The 27,948-nt window shown below is 36.5% G+C and overlaps 2 protein-coding genes across 4 annotated transcripts in view; both read right to left on the minus strand.

The window, feature by feature from the left end:
• Nucleotides 1–1,754: 1,754 nt before the first annotated feature.
• LOC141429365 (uncharacterized) lies at nucleotides 1,755–8,664 on the minus strand. Of its 2 annotated transcripts, none has more exons than XM_074089652.1 (5): nucleotides 8,557–8,664; nucleotides 6,792–6,885; nucleotides 4,925–5,110; nucleotides 3,705–3,841; nucleotides 1,755–2,158 (listed from the first exon to the last, which is right to left on the minus strand). In XM_074089652.1, the coding sequence occupies exons 2-5, from the start codon at nucleotides 6,876–6,878 to the stop codon at nucleotides 2,038–2,040; spliced, it is 531 nt and encodes a 176-aa protein (XP_073945753.1). In that variant the 5' UTR covers nucleotides 6,879–6,885; nucleotides 8,557–8,664; the 3' UTR covers nucleotides 1,755–2,037. The 2 variants fall into 2 exon arrangements, with proteins under 2 accessions (XP_073945753.1, XP_073945754.1); XM_074089653.1 differs by having other exon boundaries at nucleotides 1,759–2,158; nucleotides 3,709–3,841.
• Nucleotides 8,665–12,650: 3,986 nt separating this feature from the next.
• Nucleotides 12,651–27,948, minus strand: part of LOC141429521 (uncharacterized) — a 38,485-nt gene continuing 23,187 nt past the window's right edge. For both annotated transcript variants that reach the window (XM_074089858.1, XM_074089859.1), the window contains exons 3-5: nucleotides 24,941–25,126; nucleotides 18,110–18,242; nucleotides 12,651–12,858 (exon numbers count right to left, since the gene is read on the minus strand). In XM_074089858.1, coding sequence (XP_073945959.1) covers nucleotides 12,770–12,858; nucleotides 18,110–18,242; nucleotides 24,941–25,126 — 408 coding nt within the window. In that variant the 3' untranslated portion in view covers nucleotides 12,651–12,769. The remainder of the gene's footprint in view (nucleotides 12,859–18,109; nucleotides 18,243–24,940; nucleotides 25,127–27,948) is intronic.

Here is a 27,948-nt window from a genome sequence, read left to right on the forward strand (position 1 = left end):
CGTTGTTTTGTATGAAAGGATGGACTCCGGTCCGAGTACTTCTCGGTCAAAAGACGACTTGTGAGTTGTCTCCCGTAAAAACGGCTCTTATCAAAAATAGAAAAAAACATGGCAACAACAGAACTTTATATAATATTTCTAGCGGGCCCATACCTTGAATTCCCCTGAAATGTCACTTTGACAATGACGCTACTTTGTTTACACTTAAGTCGAGTAGTGATGATTTTAACCTGTCCGTCCCCAGGAAACTCGCACTCATTACTCCCTTTACTTATATTCCAGAGGCTCAAATTTGGGCCCAAGATGGCGGTACCCTTGGTACCCATGTCATGCGCGGTGCTGACCCCCCCCCCTGCCGTCCAGGTGTAATCTGACACCACATGAGAGAACCATTGTGTTAGGTTTATCGCTTGTGGCACGTAATTGTTTATACTTAGATAAGAGAAGTGTATATTGTTACGAAGAGGATGAATGAATGTATAAAATACTGTGCCAGCTCCTATTTCACTCAACACCGCACCACAAAACCACAAGTATTCCAGAAAAAAAAAGGTGGCTTGATGAGACAAAGGCTAAAATATAAGACTTATTGTTATAGAATTGCAATTTTATTTATTTAGTCCACTTCCTAATGATATAGCCTAAATATAATTGTAACCGTTCAATAATTTACAGTTTTATAAACATCTTTTTTTTGCTTGTAAGTCTCACGACAGAGTATCCGAACTTCGACTAGTCGTAACGTGTTTTTTTCCCATAGTGATGAGTGAGTGTTTGGTACATATATTATATATATATATATATATATATATATATAGCCACCCTAGTTGAAATTTTATATGCTGAAAATTAATGTCTTGAATACATTAAAATGTATTTGTATACAAAAATAAAGAATGCGATGAATCGATTAGTTCATTTATCACTTTAAATCCCTAGTCAGTTTATTTATTCCCAGTGTGTTGCAGTATGTGCATTATGTTTACACATTATAAGCTGCAAACTACTGCAAACTCTAGTGTAATTGTAACGAAAAAGGTCCATTTTATTACACTGGGTAAGAAATATACTCCGTTTTCTTCATACGATGACGTCACACCGCTTCGTTAAAATAAAAAATATTGTGTCTTAGAATAAATTAATTTTCGGAAAACTTCTTAAAATGTTCTAATTATTTGAATACCTGTATACTTTCCTAATGTCAACTGATAAGTTAATAAAAACAGTTCTAATATATATTCTGAAACAGGAGTTAGAAAATGATTTTTGGTATACTGTATCAGTAGTTAGATACATCGTAAAGAGGGAGAGTTTGTATACAAAACATTTAAATTATACAGGTATTCAAACCATTACAAAAGTTATAGCAGTATTTCGTTTTTTTTTTTTTTTTAGTATTTTTTATTTAAACTTACTGCTTAATTTACTTACTCCCCAGCACCTTAATGTAACATTATTGCAAAAAAAAGTGCGTAGTTTATTTACGAACCTTTGATATACAAAAATAATTTACAATAAGGCTTTTTTTTCTAATAGGTACCTTCTTATAGTATGTCATCAAGAATACAATGTACATACGTGATATGTCTAGTTCCAAGTCAATCTACCCACGCCACGGGGTGTAAATTAAAATTGACTTGCAAGACTTGATTAACTAGGTATGTATTAAAATTAATTATGTGCGAGTGGCAATGATGTTGCGTACAATATCAAAAGTAAAAAAAAAACAAAATTAGCGTACATAACATAATTTTATAATATTTTAATAAGTAAGTACAGCTTTTACTAACATAACTGTCAACAAGAATAAGCTAAGAATTTTTGTCGTCAATAAGCGTAAAATTGCTGAAATAAGTACTTACCTACTTATACTTAATTGAAAAATTAAATTGATCAGAAAAAAGCAGACATACGAATAGAAATATAATTACTATAATAGACTAGATTTACCTTTATAACTTAATGCTAGTAAGATTACATAAAAATATGCCGTGTTGTAATAAATATTTGATGTCAAATAGCCATTGAAGTTATGCCTCACGCACGAAGCACTGGCGTGCAAGAATAATGATCTGTTTTAATTTTTTCACTAATTAATTTCCTTGTGTCATTTTGTAGTAGTAACTGCGTACGATATTCAGAAAATAAAACTCGATTACTGAAAAAAAAACGTTGAAGGTTAAAAAAACAGGGGCTGTTACCAATTTAATAAATATTTTATCACATTAAGGGCCCGTTTGATCGGTAGTTAAACTAATAATTAAAATGTATGGCAAACTATAAGTAACAATATTTAACGCATTTCAAAGGCAAGGGTCTAGCAGGCTAAGCGAAGAAGAGTGGCCCCCAACGATGGATTTGGTCATTCTTTCGGGTGGATTCCCTATCATTTTACATTGTTCTGAATAACTCGATAACAAAAGAAGCTCTAGGACGGATATTGAGCATAGTGTTCTTAGGGCCTGCCATTATACACCACCTGACAGAATGACCAAATGCGTCGTTGGAGGCCAATCTTGCTCGCTTAGCCTGCTAGACCCTTCTTGATTATTAGTATCTTTAACTACTGATTCATTGATTAAACAACGGGCACTAAGCGCAAAATAGAATAATGCAATGATTTGACAGGTGAACTGACTGACGCGGTGGCGTGTGGCGCGTGGCGCGTCCTTTGGGCGCGTCAAACAAAATGGCGTCACCGCAATAAGCGCGGGAACCTTAGCGCAACGCGAGCTTCCTACGGAAGAGAGTAGCCATTCGCCGCGTTCCCCTCTGTCAAAGTACAGGCCCAACTGGGCATACGAATTTTATAAAACAAGGCGCGCTCGGATTTCAAACTAGACCGAATCGAGTCGCGCGAGTGAACGCGGCAGTGCTAAAAATGCCGAATTGTTCAGTTTTCTGCTGTAAAAAGAGATCTGGGACATCAAGCTTGCAAAAAGGTGGTGTTACATTTCACATTTAAGTAAATTGTTAGAGTATTATTGCAATTTAATTACATTTAAACAACAAAGTCGTACATTATTGTCCAATTCGTTTATAAACATCGGGTCCGCTACAAATTTCGGATCGGCCATGCGATAAATCCGACTTTTCGCCGATTAACAACTTAACTAGTGATGTTACTGTCAATGTGTGAGTTTTTAGGTCATCTGTACACGAATTATTAGTGTATTGTTGGATTATTTATGTGTTAACGTCGTCATTACAGTCAGGTGGCAGTTTTGATTTTGCATGTAAGTGTGCGGAACTGCACTTGTGTGCACATTTCCCCCGGCAACAAACGCCAGAACTATTTTTAAGGGAATCTCCCGCTAAGGCTACTACTCCCTTCCGGAATGGCTACTCAAAATTTTACGCACGCAAACGTACTGCCTTATTATTTATTGGGTAAGTAAAATGGTTTCGCGGTTTCCAAAAAAATGCTAACTGCGCAGGTATAAGTACCTAGTTAAAAAACATAATGTATTACAATGTATGATGAATTTCAATCGAGAAAAGTCGTAAGTATCTCACAAGTGAGGTAGGACAGAAAGAACCCGAAGCGTCAATCAATTATTGTATTAAATTAGTGACATTTTCACATCCATTAAAATTGAATTTTAATATTAGTGTCAAAATACAGCCGCGATAAATACGAAGTTTTCCGATAAAATTTGACGGAAAACCCATTCTGCGCAAACTGTACCTTAGTTAATACTTACTTACCTAAGACTATAAAGCGGACTGCTATTATCCACACGTGTGTCCTGTAGTAAAAGCAAAAGAAGATCATAGTGATCTCCAAAACCATGTACCCAAAAATGCCGAAAAGATATGCCTTCACGTAAATCGCTTGATTCTGAAACAAATAGGTATACGATCAAGAATAAACTATTTTTTTATCAATATGGGACATTGTGTCATATACCTACCTACGTTAGCTAACATCCCACTAATAAATGCAAAAGTTTGTAAGTTTCTTAGTTTGTTAACTTAGCGTTGAAACCGCTGAATTGTTTTAGATGCAATTCGGCGTACAAATAAAATAGTGGAGTCCCTTCAAAGGACAGAAGGATAGTTTTTATCCCATAAAACTGCGTTGTTAATCGCGGGATAGCGATAACGAATTCTTCGCGGAGAATGGCGGGCAACAGCCAGTTGAAAGTAAACAACTTTTTAATGTACTTTATTTAGAATAAGTGTTACTTAATGCAATTAGTGTTCATTATAATCGTATTCAGATTAATTATAATTATTTATATTATAAAACAATTGTGAAGCGAGGAGCCACGATCGTCATACGATGTGGTCTCGCACCGCTCGTGTCAACAGGGCTATAGAAACTGAAACTCGAATTCGTGTCGTGCCGTCCTCTGACACTTACACTATTTAATACGAGAGCGAAGGGAGGTGCGACCGAACTTCGACGGTTTCGTAGTGCCCTGCTGATGAGCTCCATAATTTAAAATTTTCACACGGTCTCGGAAAACGGAAAATTTTACGTCCCGGTTTGTCTGAGGATCAGGGATTGGCTATATCCAATGGCTCTTATTTTCAAAAAACAATGTTCCTCTAATTACTCTACTACCTTTGAACCTTTATACCTTATCTAAAATCATCCAAAAAAATATTGATGAAACTGAGTAAACTAAACTAAGTGAAAATAATATTGTATTGTATTGTATACAAAATAAGTATGGTATAAAAGTTCAATATCTCAAAAACGGCTAAACCACAAATCCGCACTGGGCCCGAGTGCGAGAAAGGAGACCTGTGCCCAGCAACAGGGGTTTCGCCATCCATTGATTTAATTTATCTGACGGATACATGATGCCGTCTCTGTTTGTTTTGTTCGAATAAACGGAGACGGCATCACATTTATCCGTCAATTAAAATTAATCAATGGGTGGTAAAACAGCCTCTAAGTCTTCTGAAACCTTACCTTGTGCAACCCTACCAAGAGGGATGTTATAAACGGCAGCAGTAGAAACCACAGTCCCAGCATGATGCCTTCCGTGCTTCCTACCTCAGGCAGGAGGTAATGTTGATCCTTACTAATGGACTTTTTCACTTCAAGTAGAACTGCTTCAACAGTTATGAGGACGGTACTCATTGCGACGTCAGCCAACTGAAATAGTATTTTACGCAACTGTATCGTAATAGGGGTCCTTAAAACACGAGTGTGGTTACATGAGTGTACGTACAGTTGCATACAATATTTTATCTATATCCATATATTAAATCCTCTATCATGTGTTCAAGAACCATTGAGAATGACCGGAATTAACGAGAACTAGGTAGGTATGTCTGCCCCAGGAGCTGCGCGACGACCTGCTGCTGCAGCACGTCCACGGGCACGTGGTCGCGGCCCCCCCCCCATGTTGTAATGATATAATGATGAAATCTCATTACGATACAGCCGTGTTCATAAAAGAATCCAATGTCGTAATGCTGGTCATTACCTATGGTTCTTGAACGCATAATTGAGGATTTACTATATGGGTGTAGATAAATTAAGGTTTTTTTTATCAATGAACTAAAAGAATTTCCTTGCTCACCCGCGACCTTACGATAGCTAAGCTTATGCAAAATATGCGTGTCCATGCAGTTCCTCCACCTCCACACTGTAAGAACACACACAAATCACACAAACCTATCTATCACCACCAACACACTACACTGACGCGTTTCGAACTCAACCAGAGCTCATCTTCAGAGTGACACAACCGTACACCATGCTACCAGTTGTTAGTTGTTGTGTTGTTGTTTTTTTATCACCTGGAGAACATTATGCTAGATGCAGTAGGTACCTAAAGAATGCCAGAATGAAAGGTTGCTTATGGTTGGTTGTTGATGGGTATACTTCAAAAAGTAAGACAGTTGGACACTTAACACTGATTGTTAAAATTATGTAGTAGGTTCCTATTACCTACTGCTGAATGCAGCCCCAAAAAAATGCCCGAATAAAAGATGGCTTAGTGATGAAATAGAGTTCATAAAGTTGAGCAGTTAATGATCACTGGCACCGATAGTTTAAAATAGTACACTGCTGGACGGAGTTTCCAGAGAATGCCGTAATGAAAGATTGCTTACTGACGGGTCGAGTTTAAAAAGTTGAATAGTTGGTTACCAGTATCTGTAGGAACTTCGTGTCTATCTCATCAATTATTACAAGTTATTAAAGGGGAGACGACTCTGGCTGCAACATCAAGTCATGTCTATCTATTGCGCTATGACAATCATCAAAACTGAACATAAATGCAAAGTTTTGTGTCGGACCATTAACTGTTGAGGAGTTTTCTCCTGCGGAAACGATCTTGGGTGGACCACCACGATGTGATTGCCAGATTATTACTGTCATCAGATTTACCAAATAGACAGTAGGTTAGGTAAGTATGTCAAATTACACGTCAATCCAATCACTAGATTTTTATTTATTGATTAATTTGACCTAAAGATACAAAGATTGTAAGGCCTTGGTCGTTCAAGAGGCAAGGCTCGGATACCGGTTAAATTTCCAAACCAAAAATTTACTTGGCGCAAAGCCTTTTCATTTTGGTTTCGTTCGCGTAACCGTTATTTTTAAACCGGTTTTTAAGGGAACATTTCCATAAAGTTCTTGTCAGATTAACCGGTTTATTCCGGCGCAGGATAAACCATAGATGAGAGTGTGTATACTATAATAAACTAGACGCCGCGACGCCGCTCCCGAACATTGACGAACACAGCAATATAGACGCGGCGGGCGACGGGTCAGATCAGAACGACCAAGGCCTAAGTTAATAAAAAGCTTGTAAGAAAAGTGTTACCAGGTAAGTATAAGCGACTATAAAGCTGGCAGTCCGGAGACTCATCGTGCCACAAAGGCAAGTTCGGTTCACGAAGATAGGCTCCATGGTGGCGCTGAGAAATAAAAGATACAAACTCAATAACATTCAAATGATTGAGTACAATACAATAGAAAGACTCTTTATTGTACACCAGAAATAGTAAGCGAATGATTCACGGTTTCTTTAATTACTAAGGAATTACTAAAAAATTCAGGATGGTAGTAAATATATCAAACTTACAAGAAAAACTATAACGGTTAAGTTTGCTTAAGAATTATTAGTAGTTTAAGAGTAAATAGCAGCCTAAGGTATAAAATATACCTAAACTTGGAAGATTCCGTATAACATACGAAATCCTTAGAAAAATATTACTTAATTTTTTTGTAATGGCTACGGAACCCTATTTTGGGCATGTCTGACACGCTCTTGGCCGGTTTTTTTAACATTACGGTCTTCTAGCCCTCATTGTGAGTCACTGACCCTTAGATCCTTTTACCTACATCCTACATGTTGTTGTAGGTGTACTATAATTATATTGTCCGATAAATAATATAAAAAGGTTTTAGCAAAATAGAAATTAAGAAAGCACACAACATCACAGAAGAGCTCAGATATATTTGTGGAACAGTAGGTCATAAAATCAAATCGTTGGACGTGTATATTAGATGGTATCGGGTTTTAATTATTACTTAGCAGAGTCGAGATTCTAAGACAAGAAAAAATCGAAGATATAAACTCGATCAAGCTAAGTTAGTTGGCACCTCGCATTTAAAAAGAACAGTTAATAAAAATTTAATTCAACAAATAGGAGACGAAAATTCGTGAGATGAGTATCGGCGACAAAGAATAAAAGCTGTTAATGCTAAAATTTTCGTCTCGCAAACTTAGCTTGGTCGTGGATCCTAAAAACCGGCAAAAAGTGAGTCGAATTCAGGAACCGAAGCTAGCGTACAAGTTTGTAGGTAGGAGGTATGTAAATTTTAGTATTTGTATATAGGTAGGTATTTTTAAGCGTAGGTATATTTATGACAGCGTATACTTATCTTTAAGATACTAAGGTAACAGAGTCCTGTTTCTAATAAAAGCGAATTTAAAACTTAAATTGTTCACAATCAAAAGCATTAATTTTATTACTTTTATCTAGGTAATTAATTATAATATTTGAGCAAATTGATTCACTGTACAAAAATACTTTCCCTATATATTAAATTAAAATAAACTAACTACCTACTAAATTAAATCTAAGAAAGGCCCCCGTGGCATGGTGCGCAAGAGGGTAGTATACCTACTTATTATGTTTTTAATTAACTAAGTCACAAATGAGACACATAAAAATTGCTCATTAAAGTACCTATTGCGGACACTTTGTTTAAATATTATTTTTACAATTGCGAATAAACCAACCCACATTTGTTTCATGTAAATATATTACCCTACACTTACTCGTACCTAGGTACTGATGTCATCGCAGGTAAAACCGTACCATTAAATCTGCTTGATATTTTTAATAACGAAAAGGGCCCAAATTGAAGAAATTAAGGTACAGTTTTAAGTAGGTATGTCCGAATATGCTTAAGAATTAGGAGATTGGGCGATAATTTTAGCGTAGATAAGTATTTTTAATGCGAACTTGCAGAACAAAACCAAATTATTATAAATTGACAAACACATGATTTTACATATATATACCTAGATATATGTGGTTTTTCCACAATTTTTACAAAAACTTAAAAATGCTCAATACCTTATTCATCGATCTTGCACGCCCGAGCACAATCTACGTCAAAGTTGAGCAGATGCACTTTACTTTATGACGTCAAAATGCTAGTGAAGTGCACTGGCCATAATTGTTTGTTGTCCAAAGTGTATAATAGTTTTAAACAAACACGGACTAAATAAAAGAATTATAAATGTTATCATGTAAAATAAGTTTCCTTTTAGAATTTCTATTTCTTCATAGCTTTTTTTTATATTCATCATCATCATCATCCCAGCCTATATACGTCCCACTGCTGGGCACAGGCCTCCTCTCAGATCAAGAGGGCTTGGGCTATAGTTCCCACGCGGGCCCTGTGCGGATTGGGAACTTCACACGCACCATTGAATTGCTTCGCAGGTTTGTGCAGGTTTCCTCATGATGTTTTCCTTCACCGCAGAGCTCGTGGTAAATTTCAAATGTAATTCCGCACATGAATTTGGAAAAACTCAGAGGTGCGAGCCGGGGTTTGAACCCACGACCCTCTGTTTGAGAGGCGATAGGTCAAACCACTAGGCCACCACGGCTTTTATATTCATCATCATCAATGAATGTTCGTGCCTTTATGTTGAATAAGGTTTTTTCTCTACGTTCTTGTTCCTTAAACTAAAACTTATGTCACGTTCAACTTAATTAGCGCAAACTTGACTTCAAAAATCAATCATATAGGACGCTTGAGCATATTACAAAATCCTTTTATGAATCATATACTTACTTATTGATTTCTTCGACAAGCAGGTGGTAGGACCTTGTGCTAGGTCCGCCCGGATAGGCCTAGGTGTTGCAGATGTTTATGGGCGGTGGTGATCTCTTACCATCAGGAGACCCACTTGCTCGTTTGCCATCCAGTCGAAAAAAAATAAATAAATAAGGAAGTTGATAACCTTTTTGAACCGTATTTTTTGAGCAAGTGACTTTGTTAAGTCTGTAAAATAAAAAATGGTTTTTCAGCTATACCTACCTAATTAACCGTACTAGAACCTCACGCTATTTGTGCACTGCACATTTTGTGCAAATAAGCAAGTTGCTACAGAAATATGTTTTCCCAACCTTAGTTGGATGTAGGATGGACAGATATAAAATATTAAGAGGGTAGTCAGGGAAAGAAGTGTATGTATTTATGTATGTAAATACTTTATTGTAGGTACATAAAACACAAAAATAATACAAAAAGAAAACAACAAAACAAAAAAGTACAAAGGCGAACTTATCCCTGAAAGGGATCTTTTCTAGCTAACCTAAACTGGAAAGGAAAACTCAAAGATAGGCGAACAGTAATTTATGCACAGTGAGACAAAGTGATAAGGGAACAAATATGGGATTGGGAACGAGAGGCCGTATTGTCTAACTAATAAACGCACTGTTCTCGATGGTTCTCGGTCGTATTCACTATCTTTTTCTACCCTCATGTTATGCCATGTGACAGAAAGAAGTAGTGAAAACAATCGAGATTTCAAATGTGTTAATAATAAAATGTTAACAATAAGGTCTCTGGTTTTAGTGATGTAAGTCAAAGTCAAAATATCTTTATTCAATTTAGGCTATAACAAGCGCTTATGAATGTCAAAAAAAAACTACCTCCGGTTCGGAAGAAACTCAATTGAAAAGAATCCGGCAAGAATCTAGGAATTAAATGCCTGCTGGGCTACTACGAAACTCGAAGTTCGTATCGTACCGTCCCTCTCGCTCTCGTATTAAATAGTAAAGTGTCACAGGGATCGCACGACACGAACTTCGAGTTTCGTAGTAGCCCTGCAGTGCCGGCTTGTTTGGGGTCAGGCGCTTTACGGCCAGTAAAACTTTGTTTTCTAAACCTTGCTTAAGATCTTGCTTTGCTTCAGAATCAATGTCCTAGGTCTTATTCTATTAACAGAAATTAACTAGACTTTACCAGCTACTTTGTACGAGCTTACCATTAGGTTTAGCAGTCTAGTTAAAATTACGGCAATTACCCAAAACATCCCATAATAAATAGGAATAGGAATTCCCATAAATAACATCGTGTTCTTTAGCAAAGTTGCATAAGAACATTACGCACAAAATTATGTCTAATCCTGGTGGTTGAAATTTTAGGAACTCATCCCGATCCCTAGGGTATACAGATAACTAACAGTGTTATTCTAGACGTCCAGCCATCTACCTTCGATTTCATCTGAAAATCGTCAAGCCGTTTAGGCGCGAAGAAGCAACAAACACACGTATACACACAATATCATAATTCAGCCTATAGCAGTCCACTACTGGACATAGGCCTCCCCCAATGAGCGCCATTGCGTCCTGTCCTCGGGTCGCATCCAGCTTCCACCAGCAGCCTTTCGCAGATCGTCACTCCACCTGGCCGGAGGGTGCCCTACACTACGTTTGCCAAGACACGGTCCCCACACATACACACTCATCTATGCCCCACACACTTACCTTAAGGTCAGGGTACTTTGACCCATTGGAGGGTAAGTTTGGCCCAAATGAAAACCACATACTTAAAAATGGGTGCAATAAAAGCATAAAAACATGATCAGTTAATTAACATCAACCACATGGCAAAGAGCCATATTCTCAAGGCAATAATAAAACCAGGATCGACTGTACCTATCTGTGGCTTCATTGATAAAAAAACAATTAATAATGTCTAGATTAATTGCTGCCGGTCGGTAAAATATAAGGAAAATTAATATTAGGAATAGGTAGGTAGACTTACGGAAATAAAATGAAATAATTACTCCAACATTTATTTGATTATAAACAAGCAAAATATTATATCTTATAGCAAACTTCAAAATGTAATAGAAATAGTTTCTGCTTATTTTTTAAGGTCAAAAATGGCACTTATATATGTATTCATAGTGTACACATGTAAAAAAATTCGAGGTATACTTTTTATTTAATTTTAGGTGTTAACTATTCATCCAGTTTAATATAATAAGTTATATCAAAAAGAAACGTATAAAATTCATAATTTTAACTTTAATCCTCACGATGACATCAAAGCACATTCAGTAGCTTAAAGATTCATACTTACCTAAGTATATAAAACTGTATATATTATTCTCAAAAAATGCTATAGGTATGTAAATAGGATAATTGTATTTATGAAAACTCTGAATTTATCATTTATATCCTTCCTTTTTACTTTCATGCAAATAACAATGTTGTACATCTTTTTTTCTATTTATATAGAGTTAATTTTCATTTTTACCAAAATCGAGATCTTCAAGGCACCATTCTTCTTAAGTCATTTAACTTCACATCCTTAACATTCAAAAGCGTTATCTTAATTAAGCAATATCAGATGCAGATATAACATTTATCTAGTTACAAAAAAGTATCTATACGTAACCATCTTAGAGGAATTAGATTCAATATAAACTTGTGTATTTATCAAAAACAAAAATAATAGTACATTTATATTTATACTCTTTAATGGCTCACCGCTGGAGGTAAATCTGAAATTTCTAAACATAAGCAAGGGCGGAGTGAGGTAGAAGTAGTGGGGGGAAGAGGGCTGGCCCCCTCTAAAGAATATAAATGAATAGTAGCACGAACATCAGCTCACGCAGCCTATAACATAGGTATACCTTAGATATCTTCCTTGGTTTTTATCGCTTGCCCCTAAGATCAAGTCAAATGAGAGACCAAGGTAAATGCCACACAATAGGACGAACAATAGGAGTTTATAAGTTTTTTTTTATTTTTCATAGTCTTTTTTTGTAATCTGTTCCATATCAGGTCTCGAGTTTATTACTAAATTAAGTTACAACTAAGTTGTAGGTAAGTGTAAAATAAGAAATAGAATGAAAGATAAAATCTTGTGAATGAATAACTATTTGTTTGCAATGTTGCTGATAATTTTCCTCACTAGGTAGGTATAGAAGTGAAAAGCAGTTGTAACTTGTTCCTAAAACCATTGTACGTGCATTTTACCTTCGGCTCAGCTATCAACCCTCGCTTGCTGATCGAGTGGATAACGTCTCGGATAAAATGACACGTTTTAAGCGTTTTATTGGGGCAAACGATTAACTAAATTTACTTTTGTGCAGATTTATGGGACTGGCTAGTAAAAAAAACGACTAAATAAAAAAAACGTAAAAAAAACATAGCTTAGTTTTAATAAGGTACAGACAACAAACAATCAATTAGCTTTTCGGTGCTAATTGATTTTGCCGATACATCATAGGGTATTGACCCTATGTAGGAATTTGAATGCTTAAGCGGTATTGTAAATCGCCCCTTTGTTCGCGTCGTCCATCTTGTGGTATTGGCTTCGGATTACCAGGAAGAAGTACGCGTGCAACGCTGTAACAAAGAAAAAATGTTATCAAAGGTCATTTTTACGGGTCTACCTGCAAAGTTCGATGAACATAATTGATAAAAATCTATAATGGTTCTACACTGTGTTTTGTGATTTCCGGTAACTTCGGCAGATGGGATGGATGGATGGATGAACTAGGTACTTGATAATTAACTTTTTCGTCAAATTGAAAAAAAAACGAGAATATATATACTTCTTTTTCATTCATAGCTTTACAGTCATTAAGTAATAGTTAAATTTTAAAATAAACAAACTTGGCAAGTGACATTGACATACATACATAAGAGAGACCTCAAAAAATCCATATGGTCTTTTGCTAAATTGTGTGAATCAAAAACGCATTAATAGTTATGGACTTCATAAATTAAGGACCTTTACGCTGTTTTACTGCTAATAATTAATTATCTTAACTTTTAACTATCTTTTAAACAGTGAGAGTAAGGCCACTAGTGTCTTACTTAGATAAATCATTTTCATTTGACCTGTAGATTACCCTTAAAGTTAATGGAAATCAAAAATAGCACGATGTATAATTTCATAATGGATCCTGCCCAAAAAAAGTGTGTATTTTAGTTGCGTTGCGTGATCCAATCCAACGATCCCGGTGACCTTGATCTTTGACATCGACCTTGAACTCCATATTTCAATCCAAACTGCGCAATTCATTTGGGCGATCTAGTATTTTTTTTCAAACTGGCAAGTGATTGATGTTTAGGTATCAGGGTATTATGATCGTTATCTGGCTCAGGAACAGCCTATTCACTTTGACCTTGAATGCTTCAAATTATACTTATTCAGAAAACAGACCACGGAAGTGAATTCCATTTTAGCAGTTCGCATTATAAAAATCCCGGCCAAGCGCGAGTCGGACTCGTGCACCGAGGGCCCGTACTAATTTGTAGGTAGCTATGAATGTCTAGTGTTAGCAGAGCCCCTCTCCTAAAATATAGGTGAGGGGTAATTTTAAACGGTTACTGATATGGAGAAACATAAAAAATAAGATGTTCAAACTTTTCTTATTGATTATGCTCATTAGAGCAAACTTCATAGCAATATCCAAGTTTCTAGGACAACTGAAAAAACCCTTTAGGCTTTTCGGTTACGGCAATTTACTTGGGAAACACTAGCGAAACTCCTTTTTAATGACTGTATGTGTATGTGTATTTTCATTGGGTTGACTTAAGTTCGATTTTAATTATTTCAGCTTGATACCTTCTAAACGCCTTTCTGAGAAAAAGCGTCTTAATGGACGGACATACCGACAGTAAAGTTATGTATTGAATCTTCCCATTTAATTTTAACTCTCATTCAACCTTGTTCCTTTTTGTGACAAAACACTTAGGTAGGTATGTAATTGTATATTTTTGCCATCATGCATAATTTCCGGTCACGTTTTATGCAAATAAATACTGTAAATGAACTTTGCAATTAACTCCGAAAATAAATGACGTGAAAACTGTCGTTACTTCAGTCTTTTTAGGGTAAAAAGTGGCAACGAGACTAAACTACTAGACTGGTGTATGTCCGTTTGTCTAATCTCATCTGTCAAAACATTATAGATAGACACTTAAATGATCACAAACCGTGAATTTTATAGACTAGAATCCTTAAAAATTATAAAAAAACTACCTACTTTTATCACCGGTAAACAGACACTTAGTAAGTATAATGTACAAATTAGAGACCGCGAATCGGCAAGCTCAGCGTAGGGTCAGTATAACAAGTTTCCCTACAGTAATCCGACGGAGACGTCTAGACAGACCAATCGTGCGGGGCGTGGGGGGTGAGACGCGGGTGGGAGGAGCCCCAGCTGCATACTTCGCCGTTCTTAGTAGCTTGGGACAAGTCTTCTAGGGCTATCGCTTTTTTTAACATTTAAATTTATAATAAAATTTATTCTGGTGGATACGACATGTACTGTAAGTGCGTGAAAATCATCATCTCGCATAAATAAGGAACTAAGATTTCATCTATTTATATAATTATACTTATTTATTTTTTATGTAATAAAACCGAAAGTATTTGTCAGTAAATTTTGTAGAAAAAATAAGTTTTTTTTATTTCAAAAATTGTATAATTTTGATACCTCCTACCCCTAGTAAGTATGCCACCCCTAATTCATTTTGTTTTATATAATTTCGCAAAACCAATATATACTGATTCGTAAAAGACATCTACCTTCAAAATTTTAAATTTGTGACAACCCTTCCTTACTTGCGTAAATACCTAAACAGGCTGCGGTATCGCTCAACTTCAAAGGCGTCGGCCTACTGTAGGGAAAACTTGTTATACTGTGGTAGGGTACCCAGTTGCCCACTAACGAGATGGATTGAAATGATAATGGCTTTAGCTGCGGGTTCAAGGTGTATGCGGGCTTTCGATCGAAGCAAGCTGACTATGGGAGAGTCTAACAGTGGACGTCCTACGGCTGATATGTTGAAAGGAATGTAGTGTTCTATTAACGAAAGATTTTTTAAAATCGGTTCAGTAGTAAAGTTCCTACATACAAACAAAGAGACTTAGACTTGGCCACATTTTTGTATTATAAGTTGACAGAATGTTAATATAACGTGGTATTTCCCAAACCGTCATTGTCATCTTATCCTTGACTCTCAAACAGGTTTCGTTTGTTGATAAGTACTAAAACATTGCTCACTAACAATATAAATGCGAAAGTTTGTAAAGTTGTATTAATGTTTGATACTCTTTCACGCAAAAACTTATCATCATTATCATCAGCCAGAAGACGTTCACTGTTGAACAAAAGCACAGATAATAGTACTGGCATACAATGGACACGCTCCGCCCCGGTTCGAGTTACCCCTCAAGCGCAGATTGTACCGTAGGAAAGCAGTCGGGCGCGCAACGCGATGTATGTCGGCCGCACCGTCGCACGGCACTAATTCGGAGAACTTTGCGAAATGGTGATATACTGTGCATTGTATGGGTGTTTGTCAACACAAAGATAAGAAAAGGAATTGCTGGCTCGGTGTGTCCGCGAGCAAGCGCCAACATGGGCCCGAGTGAGGTTCCTACCCTGCCTACTTCCCTAATAATGCTTTCTAAGTATCGCGACGACCTAATTGTACCCAAGTTTGTAGTCGCTTAAATACATAGACAGACACATTTTAAGTAGGCAAAATATATGATTAACGATACATTTACACATTCATACCTACATACCCTATAGTACTATGCGATCAGCCCTGTTGTCTTACGCACACATTGACGCGTGTACAGACCCAACACTCCGCCCTGTGACAAAAGCCTCCCCCTTAAAACACACCTACCCAATAGTTACACCTACCAGTTGCCCGCACTCTCGCAATATCGTCAGTCCACCTAGGGGAAGCCTGCCAACGCATCGTCTTTTGGTTCGTGATCGCCACTCGAGAACTTTCCTCTTCCAACTTGCTACTTCAACTTGCATATTAACGCAAAACTAGTTACTAAAATATGTTGACGAACTTCAACATATAACACATTTTATACCCTGGAGCAATACATTTATCACAGAAAATGACATAGGTCTTTTGGGACATCGATAAATATTACCCGTAGACGAAGTTGCTGCTCTATTAAGCCACAAAAGACTTAGATATTTCTATATTAAAGCTAGTACTTACTGTCTCAAGTTTGCAAATGTTATTTATCAACAAAATAAATACCTATTTAGTTTGCAATAACTAATGAAATACAGCAGAACCGCGTGCGTCACGACCTTGTGTACACACCTGCGGGTGCGAAAACGAGACATGAAGTAGCTGCCCTGACGCCAACGATTGGTGGAAAGCGAGTCTCACTCTACCTTGATCAAGAGTCTAAAGTCAGCGCTGTTATAGGGAAAACCAACCAACACTTTTTCAAAATAAAAGTTTCGATAGCTCTAAATAGTTCAAGGTAAGTATTTAATAGGACGAGGTCACACCGAGCCTTAATAACAGAACACATTTGGGCTTCTCTAATTGAGCTATCTGAGTGGAGAATTAATGGTTCGAATTAAGAGCTCGCCACTGGATGCCACCAAATATAGAACGGAATGATGAATGACCAAAAAGATGATCCACTGACTGAAAATGTAGCTTTGTATCAAATTAATACTTTTCAAATGAGCGGAGTGGGTATTAATCAAGTGATGGTAACGTTTCACATGTAAGAATACTGAATAATTTACCAGAAAGTCGGAGCTCCAAATTAAATTTTGTTTTTAATAAAAAGCACAAAAGATTTTTTTTAACCCTTAGGCACTATATTTTGTTCAATTTAAATGGAACTAAGCTGGAAGAATAAATATCCTTTTTTTTATTCGACTGGATGGCAAACGAGCAAGTGGGTCTCCTGATGGTAAGAGATCACCACCGCCCATAGACAACTGCAACACCAGAGGGATTGCAAATGCGTTGCCAACCTAGAGGCCTAAGATGGGATACCTCAAGTGCCAGTAATTTCACTGGCTGTCTTACTCTCCACGCCGAAACACTACAGTGCAAGCACTGCTGCTTCACGGCAGGATTAGTGAGCAAGATGGTGGTAGCAATCCGGGCGGTCCTTGGTAGCAAAATAAAAATTCCTGAGGTAACAAGCTGCGGTACACGAATTGTACCCCTACCTTAAAGTCATTAAAAAATAAAACAAAAAATCCTGAGGTAACAAGCATAATTCAAACTACAAACGAATTGAGAAACGTTCTCCTTTTATTTAATTTAAGCATTAAGCCCACTTTAAATTTTATATGTCTAAGAAAACTGAGCCTCATTATTTTCATGTACACGCCCGTCAAGAGATAATAATCCTTTGTATCTAGGTATGTCTTATTTATGTCTGAATGCCACGGTACTTTTCTATTTAAAACATCTCTATTGTTCTTCTATTGTTTGCACAAGAACTAAAAGAAGATTGTGTAAAAAAAGTCATACTAACATAAAATGTTTAGAATTATATGTCTCGCAAGCGCAATCCAGTTCTTTCACTGCATAAAGTTGATCTCAGTTCTTTACATTAAAAAATTTACCATGAGCTGTTTGGCGAAGGAACAATGAGGAAACTCTTCAACGTAAGTAAAGTTCGCAATACGTAATAGGCCTGCGTGAGAACTATTATTCAACCTTTCAAGTTCTGAAAGGCCTGCTGTGCCCAGCCACCTTTTAAGGTTTGCTGTGCCCAGCAGTTGCATATCTAACGGCTGAAGATGATTAAAAACGTATTGGTTGACATGACAGCATTGTTGGTACTTACCAATGCCAAGCAAGTTGGAGATGACGTTGGAAGCCGTGACGGTCTGGCTGAAACTGGCGAAGAACATGATGACAGTCAGCACGAGGAAGATGGCCGAGTAGATCAGGTACGCCTTGACGTGGCCGCGCTTGTTCTGGAAATGGAGAAGATTAGTTAGCAACTTGATTATAAGCCCAGTGTAAAACCCTTCAACCCTCTCCTCCCCGTAATAAGCTCCAGGAGTCCAGGGAGTTGGGGACTTGCAGCCATGTTTTTTAGCCGGTGAGAGCCCGGCACTGTCTAGACCATCCCTTCACAGTTGTCCATAATGGATTTTTCTGTACAATACGCCGCCTCTCCTATAAAGCACCTCATATAAAGAAAACTAAAATCAAGTAAATAAAAGCAAAAACCTAGTGTTGGCTCTTAAGACAACTCAACCCAAAAAAAAAACAGTTCATTGACTGACTACATCAATCTCGTAAGTCTAAACTGAGAACTATAAAAGTAATGAGTGGCTATTGCAGGGTTTATGGCAAAATACGTAACGGCATGAATTATCAGGTTAAGCATTACTGTTGACATTCCAGATAGATCGACAAATACCCGGTTGTACATTAATCACACCCGTAGATGGAAATAGCAACCACTAAACGCGAACGTCACTTTTATTACGTAGCAACTGTACGTAGGTATATAATTTGCGCTAGTAGGAAGTTAAAGAGAAATCTATCACAGATGTGAAGTAATTACAAGTTTACAAGTAATAGTAACTTGTAAGTTTGATGAGACGATATTTCGATTTAGGGATACGTTTTCCAAATATTGGGCCGTATTTTTGATAGACTCTAAGACAGTTATTTATTGAGTTGCCATGGTAACAAGAATCGTGTAAGTAAACAGTATACAGCGTGTATTTTTGATACTACCCCAAACTGTAACCAGACGAAGATTTAAGTGCTGTGAACCGATATCAAAACGAATTGTTAATTTAAAATTGTCTACCGCAGTGCGTAATTTTTGAAATATTTTCGAGCAGCAATGTAATGCGTACAATAATTTGATACGAGAGAGAAACGTTCTGCGACAGCTGTCACGTCAACAAGCGCGACGTTTTGAATAAAAACACAGCAATATCACGTAGTGATACATTGCGTGGTAAGTAAGGAAAATAATAAGTCAAAATTGTCTAGTGAAACATAATAAAATGTTATTATTAGGGCCTTCACTAACTCCCCTTAAAGTTTGAGGTAGTATCAAAAATACACGCAGTATTTCAAAAATTGCACCGGCATATATATATACCTACAACAGTTCAGTTAGCTATTTCTGATTTGGGCGAAGCCGCGGGTTAAGGTACTAGATTGTACTAGACAATATAATATGAGGGTAGGAAGAGATTGTTAATGCGATAGAGAATATCAGAGCGTTAGATAATACGGCAACTGAACTGTAAAGTAATCTCTCCCAGTTTACCCGCTACAAAATCCAAGTGTGCACTCAACATTCCTGGTTATTTTTACCCGGTATCGATCGATACGGCCGGCCATCTTGCTTAACCCGTGTAACTGCTGCGGATACATCATCGAAGGGGCATATACAATTTGGCATATACAATTGCTATTTTAAAATAAAAAGTACCTACTCTGAAGAGGACGGACGGGATTCCCTATACACACCTTCATATCATACATACATACACTTTTGTTTGATTCAGGCGTTACTTTGTCATTGTTCATATCAATTAATTACAGTATTTTACATTGTTTCTCTGCTACCAACTGTGCACGATAGCTACGTCTATGCTATGCGATACATAATGTAACATGCAGAACCCGTCTTTCTCTTCTAGGTAAGTACATAACGGTTTCACAAACACATAAGAGATATGCATTGTTTTACGTTGATTATGATGAAGCCGGATTCGCCATGTTAACTGCTTATATTTTTATCATTTTCTTGTTATTTTTTATTATTATTATTATTATTTATTTATTATTAATCTAATTGACGGACTTGTAATTTTTGTTAGAACACTAGGTATAAGTACTTATAGCCTATTGTCACAAATATAAAACGACTTCTTTCTATCTTTATCTTCTCTTCGATGGCGAAACCCCGGTTGTAAACAACGTCAATGAGGAAATGTCCGGGAATTTACGGGAATCCCAAGTCCCTTTCACCTTGACAAGAACAAAATTAAATTAAAGTATACTGGCGCGGTCAAACATCGCTAGTTGGAGAGGCGCCAAAAGGAGATTATGATTTTGATCACTTTACCCGACAGCCCGAGGGAGGATTAAGTTTTTCTAGCGTAAGTAACGTATGAGGTATCATTATTACATTTATCAAAACTGTAGGAGTGACATAGGGTACCAAAAATATAGAGGGATTATAATGAAAATTTGCACTTTAAAGTTAAATATTTTGCAAACAAATCACTAAATCGAATCGTTTTAGCAACCCCCTAATGGTATTAAAAGACCTATCCAACGATACCCCACACTACAAGGTTGGATGAGAAAAAAAAACACCCCCACTTTACGTCTATGGGAGGTACTAAAAAAAATTTTTTTTGATTTTTTTATTGTAAGTACCATTTTGTCGGCATAGTTTACATATATATATTCGTGCAAAATTACAGCTTTCTAGCATTGATAGTCCCTGAGCAAAGCCGCGGACGGACAGACAGACCGACATGACATGGCGAAACTATAAGGGTTCCGTTTTTGCCATTTTGGCTACGGAATCCTAAAAACAATTGTCAAAGTTTGAGTAGGTACCGTCAATCTTAGAGTGGATGAGAATCCCTAGCTAGATTATTCTCTCATCCACTTAATTGTTAATACAAAGAGTGAGTTTAGTCACAGTCTCTTCTGAGAATATCTGTCTTGACATGATATTTTGTTCGCTGGGAAGTTCCCGCGTTTATTTGCTTTAAACGAAGGAGTTCGTTAAGGTTGGAATGCATAATTATATGAATAAACGTGTACTCATATTGAGCGCACCACTTTTGTAAACAAGTCTGCCGAGACAACAATTCAAAAGTGGCGTATTGTTGAACCGTCCTAATAATAAATATTATTTAAATGTGCGGTATGTAGATAACAGGATTGCTGGAATGACACGAATGCTAAATAATTCCAATATTCTCGCGGAATCCGATGTACCTACATATTGTGGATCAAGTGATAAATCGGTCATTTTTAATTCATAATGCCCGTAATGAAAAATGACCAAAATGAGATAGTACCTATCTAACTTGATATAGGCAACCTAACCAACAAAAAGTTGGAAAACCCCTGAGCATATTATGTGGGAATATGTTGAAGTATTTATTCCCCGAATAGATTGATAACATCCAAACCATATGGAAACTAAGTTAAAATTTTAAATAATACCTACTTAATATGTCCCTGATATCATTTTAAAAACGAAGGTTATCAAATGGCATTTCAACATCATTTGTTGTTTCAATTCGATGCGGTTCGCCGCAATTTAGATATCAATCAAACAAACCCAGTAACATCATACTGTCATACACACAACACACATAAATATATATAAAATATATATTAGTAGGTAATGAACAATATAATAAAAGATACGAGTACGGTAATACTCGTATGTTTGGTCATTCAGCGGCTTGTCTTGTTTGATCTCCGTGGCTGATTAGTTTAAAAAGAATTGGTCATTTCGTCATTTGGTCGCATTGTGCAAGCTCTAAATTTTAGTCACTTAGTCTAAAACAAGGAGAGGTTATAGGAACCATCATCATCATATCAACAATAGAATATCCACTGTTTGACAAAACCTTCCCCTATAGACCTCTAGTTGCATCCACCGTGAACCCGTGGCTTTAACCAGGTCATCCGTCCATCACGTTGGGGATGTCCTATGCTGCGCTTGCCGATCCGTGGTCTCCATTCGTGATCTTTTCGGCACCCCCGACCATCTGTTTTCCATGCTATATGGCCTGCCCATTGCCACTTCAACGAGCTATAATCTGCTCGGCGCTGATGTAGGTTGAAAACTTCAAAAATCATAATTACCTATTTAAGCCATAGAGCTACTCTTTAGTTTGTATGGGTTGTACGGTTATGTTGTGACAAGTTCGTATGTGACACTCGATAGAACCCTGTCACAGTCAGCATTTGCTAAACTTATAAAAAAAACTTGTTAAAGGCGACAGAGGCTCCCTGTGGCAGGGTTTTACCGAGGTATTATATAGTCGCAATAAGAACGATTAAAACGTTACTGCGATGTCACGGATAGGGACCAAAGAACTTTCCCGCACCCTTCCCTAATAAAATTTACGACCAAGCGTTATAGTTTATTCACATGAAGTTTATTAGGTATATGTCATTTTAGCCATTAGAAGAATAAAGCCGCGGGGTTCTTTGGTCCGATTGTTGAAAGGAATTCTAGGATTTAATATTTACTTAGAATTCAATAGTTTAATCAGTAGATTTTTGCTCAAAATAATAAATAAATAAATATAATGGAGCGAAAGACACTAATTAACCTACTCCGAAAATAAGCGGTTTTAAGAGGCACTGAATAATTAACTTAAAGCAAAACTGTCCTATACATAAACTTACCTTCATAAAATAAAAATAGAACCTAAAACTAAAACGGGTTTTAGACTTCGGATATATATAATGTCAGTTCGTCAATGATAAAAATGTTGCTAATTTTATTGTCGTATGGTGCATTCGTAACTTTTTAAATGGAGACAGTGAAAAAAGGATTAAAAAAACCGCAGTCAGGGTTAAAGTAGGAGTGTAATCGATTCTCTCTCGATTCTGAAAAAACTACTTCCAGTTCTTCAAATATTTAATTAACACCTTGTTTATGAATGAGTGTTGGTATATTTGCGTGATTCCAATCTTGGTAGACGAATTTAACCTACTTCCCGTGGTCGGATGACAATGCAACTACAATCAACAATACAATAATTCTTTATTGCACACCAACACAGTAGGCAGTACAAAAAAACACAGGTATAAACAGAGATTTTCTAAGGTAAGCAATAGGCGGCCTTTTCGCTTCAGAGCGATCTCTTCCAGGCAACCTTTACAAAGGACAGAAGTAAGGAATACATTTTAGCAGGTGGTGCAATTTACAGTAGAGTAGAGCTATCAATAATACATCAAAACAATACACATAGACAACAAATCTAAACATACCACACAGCATATAACTGCAGTATATGCTGAGTCAGCGCCTATTCTAGACATCGTCGCAGGGCTCTCAATTTATCAATTTAAACAATAATAAGTGAACTTTATTTTGGTGCTAGTTTTAAGTTTAAAGGTATTATTGTTTATTGTATATTTGATATTGTGCTTTGAGCTTTGTATGCTGTTTTGAATAAAGATTCTATCTATCTATCTATCTAACTATAACATTCGACAGCAAAAAAAAGCTCGCGTTAAGAATTAAAATTAAAAACTTGTTACATTTGAACAATAGGTATTCATCACGAGTGTGTCTACTGTTTTTTTTTATCTAGCGCACCATTATAGAATTGTAATGGAATCAGTAACCTTGGACTTTTTGTCGGGTGCCACAGGCCGACATGCTTAACGCGTCACACTTCAGTATTTACATAATCGTTTGTTGAATCGTGAATGAGTTGTATGTTACAGTCGTGTAAATAACAAATATTCAGCAACACATTTCAAAGAGAGATTAAACTATAATCAGCACAGTTGGTTTTTTTGGGGGGCGTTTTATGCTTATCTTTGTAGGAAACACTGCATGACATTAATGCAACGGACAATTGGTATGATGATTCATTATACTTATATTATTTCACAAAAAAAAATATTTTTTTACTTATTTTATATTATTTTATTTCCGTGAATCTAAGTGTTTATATTATAAGTTTTTTTTTACTGCTTTATGGTGTGCAATAAAGAATATTTGTATTGTATTGTATTATTTGAAAAATAACTGTCTGTTACGCCACGCTGAAACTTTGGTTTGGATTATAGTTTAGAGATCCTCGAAACTTCATAAGATGGTTATTTTTCGGGGGGTCTAGGTCTAAGCGACGTGGGTCACAGCCTGGCCTTACGGTCTAAGGGGTACATTATGGGCATAAAAGTGGCAGAAAGGTGGTAGCAGGGTACATTTTTGACGTCTTGGTAACGTAACAGAACTATACTTGGTTTTAATTAAATATTTGAAAATCACAAAGTAGTTTTCTCAGAATCGAAAATAGAATCGTTTATACTGCTATGTTTTAAATCAGGTTTTTATTGTGCTCAGTCTAAATGTCACAAATATGCAACATGCGCCAATTAAATATATTAGCGAGGTTGCATACGTATTATTTAGATAATCCTTATAAGTGTACAGTTAGAAATGAAGTAGAATTACTGATTTAGCAAATATATTTTGAGATAATGAAGGTATTCAAAAATAAATGCAATTAACTAAGTTAAAATGAAAAATATTTTTGGGAGTCTGAGGTTCTCAGTTATTTATTAAAATTAACACCTTGGTTGTATGTCCTTGACTGACAAATACCATAGTTAAGCAAATAAACTTATGGGGGGGGGGGGTGCACGGCAGTGCCCCGCCAAGTCGAGCAAAACAAAACAAAAGGCACGGCCGTACCATACTTTTCTCGAAGCCATTCAGGCTATTTTCAACATTGTTCTATTCAAGATGGCTAACATTCCCCACAAGGAACAACTGCTACTTATCGGGTATCTTTTCCAACCTCGACATTGGCGGAATCAACGATATTATCGATGGAGCTATACTTTCAAGAATTGAATTGAAGATACCCCACGTGCCAGTAATTGTGGTGATGAGCTGGAGTCAATGGATATGGCTTACCTTATGCAGACCGACGAGCAGAGTGATTGTGAAAGCCAGGAGCAGAGCCAGCACGAGGAGCAGGATGACGGCCATGGCCAGCATACCAGCTCCCAGTTGCTGAGCGTCATCCTTGTTGCTGGCCATTCCCACGCTACCGCCCACCAGGAGGATCAGGATCAGTAAGCTGAGTATTATTTCTGCAACCTGTAAATATAGAGTAGTGATGTAACGAATGTAATTTTTTGAACATTCGCGAATGCGAATTCGAATGCGAATATCTGCTACCGACATATATATATATTCAGTTTTTCGTTTTAGCGCCAAATTGTCTATGGCAGTCTCGTTCGAACGAAGTGCGTTCCGTTTGTACTTTGTTCCGAGAATTACCCAGTTTATACGAACGCATCACAAAGTAAATAAATAAATAAATACCGCAAATGATTAAGTAAAGACTGATAATGTGTTACGAGATTAAGTTATTTTTTTGTATAAAAACCATAAGAAATGAATGTATTTTGATTTTATTAACCTATCTATTATTCAATAATTGTATCTTTTTCTGATATTCATAAAAACTATCCCTATGTCTTTCCCCGGGACTCGAACTACCTGTATACCGAATTCCATCCAAATCGGTTCAGCGGTTTAGGCGTGATGAAGTAACAAACAGACTTACAAACTTTTGCATTTTTTATAATATTAGTGGGACAACAGACTAGATGATACATTGAGAAGGAAAACTTCTTAAGAGCGTTTATACCTGCTGAGCTGGCAAAGTTGCATTTTTGTTAGTTTTTCTCGATTATTTCATAAAAATTGAATGAAAATTCAAAATGTTTTCTGATAGAACACTTCTAAATATATAAGTTAATGTGTCTACTCCAATAATTAATTCGAGATAAACTTTTATATTTCTTAAAAACGAATAAATGATTATGGCCGTATTTTAAAGAAAATAAAAGTCTATAACGAATAATTGTATTAAGAAGTGTTCTATCAGACAACATTATTAATTTTCATTCAACTTTTATGGAATAATCGAGGAAAACTAACAAAAAACGTTGCCAGCTCAGCAGGTATAAACGCTCTTAAAAGAATACCGAATACTATTTATAAATTGGGCCCACTCAGCATAGCATTGCGGCAAGAAGCAACGTTGGTTATCAGAGTGATGCATTTAAAAACTAAACGTCAGTTTAAAGTGTAAAGCGAAGCTTAGGCTTAGATTTTAAAAAAAACCGGCCAAATGCGAGTCGGACTCGCGCACGAAGGGTTCCGTAGCATTATCTTTAAACAACATTAGACATTAGCATTTAAGTTTCTTGCGGCGCATTCTTCTTGGCAATGATGGTCTTTCCGAAAGCGCTGGTAGTTTAAAAAATGACGTGTAAAAGTGCCCATTGCGGCCTATTTACTGAATAAATGTTTTTTTTTTAATTTTTTGATTTTAGCAAAAGCACGGCAAAAAAAAAGTTTGTTGTATGTTAGCCCGCCCTAAATATTTATTTTATTTTATTTTAATTATTTATCAATAAAGTTATATACAACTAAATATTCTGTGAATATTTCACCTGTTGCCGTTATTATTATCAAGCAAAAAACGGCAAAAAAATCACGTTTGTTGTATGGGAAGCCACCTTAAATATTTATTTTATTCTTTTTTTAGTATTTGTTGTTATAACGGCCACAGTAATACATAATCTGTAAAAATTTTAAGTGTCTAACTATTACGACTCTCTTGAGAAGAGATAGAGCCCTGTGATAGACGGACGGACAGACAGACAGCGGAGTCTCAGTAATAGGGTTTCGTTGGCACCTTCAGGGTACGGAACCCTAAAAATAATGCGTCCGTGCCGTGCCCGGTTCTATTATACTTGCCAGACAGGCAAACAGACATATTATTGGCATCAAACTTATAATTCCCCTCTTTTTGCGTCGGGGGCTATTTCTAACCCAAACTGATAACAAACTGTCAAACTGATAACCTCCTTTCTAGAAGTCGGTTAAAAAGTTTCATTAACGCTCATCATTAGTGATATCTATTTATATTGCGTCTTTCAATATGATAAAGTTGATAACTTTTCTGTTTGTTTTCGTGACCTCACATTGTAACGAGCTTCTTTTATTTTATGTATCGATCGATACTACAATCCATACTTTACTTGTTAGGTAACTAGGTGGTGTATTGACAACACAGGCAACTTTTCAAAAAACACCGGCCAAGAGCGTGTCGGACACGCCCAGGATAAGGTTCCGTAGTCGTTACGAAAAATCATATTATCCGTATTAAAACAAGTAGGTAGGTAATATTTTTCTAATGATTTTGTTGTTGTAAGGAGTTTTCCAGTTTATGAGTTAGGCTGCTATTTACTCTTTAACTACGAATAATTGTCATGCAAAATCAGCCGTACAGTTTTCCTCGTTAATTTGATATATTTACTCTTATCATAAATTTTTCAAACGACCACAGGATTAGAAGAGAAAAAAATAATTACCCTAAAAAAATTTTTTTCCCACATTTTATTTCACTCGGCATAAATTCCTAAATATATCCAAGGACAAAAACAGTTCCCACACAAACAAACTACACACACAGCACACACCTCACAATTACAGCTTTCTACCAGTAATAGTCTCAAAACCGCGGACGGATTGATGAACAGACAGACATGGCGAAACTAAAGATTTTTGCCATTTTGGCTACGCAACCCTAATTAAGCAGGGAAGCCGTGGGTTTAAGCTAGTCATACCTAAATGGGCAATCCGAAACCGGACCCATTAATATCTGTCATCATTCATTTTAGCGAAGAAGACGACCTTGTTCGACTTGAGAGGTTAAAATATTTAGTCAAATATTTACAATAAGGCGTCTCAAAATAAGTGCATCTATATCTATAAAAGACAGTAACGCGTCTAATTAGAAGAGACATGAAATTTTGTAGTATTATATGCAACGTTAAGCCGGCCACACACGCTAGGTTATAATTAATCTGTCATCTCCCAGGATAACAGGATCAAAGGAATTT

This window comes from Choristoneura fumiferana, chromosome 7, assembly GCF_025370935.1.
Source record: "Choristoneura fumiferana chromosome 7, NRCan_CFum_1, whole genome shotgun sequence".
NCBI lineage: Eukaryota > Metazoa > Arthropoda > Insecta > Lepidoptera > Tortricidae > Choristoneura > Choristoneura fumiferana.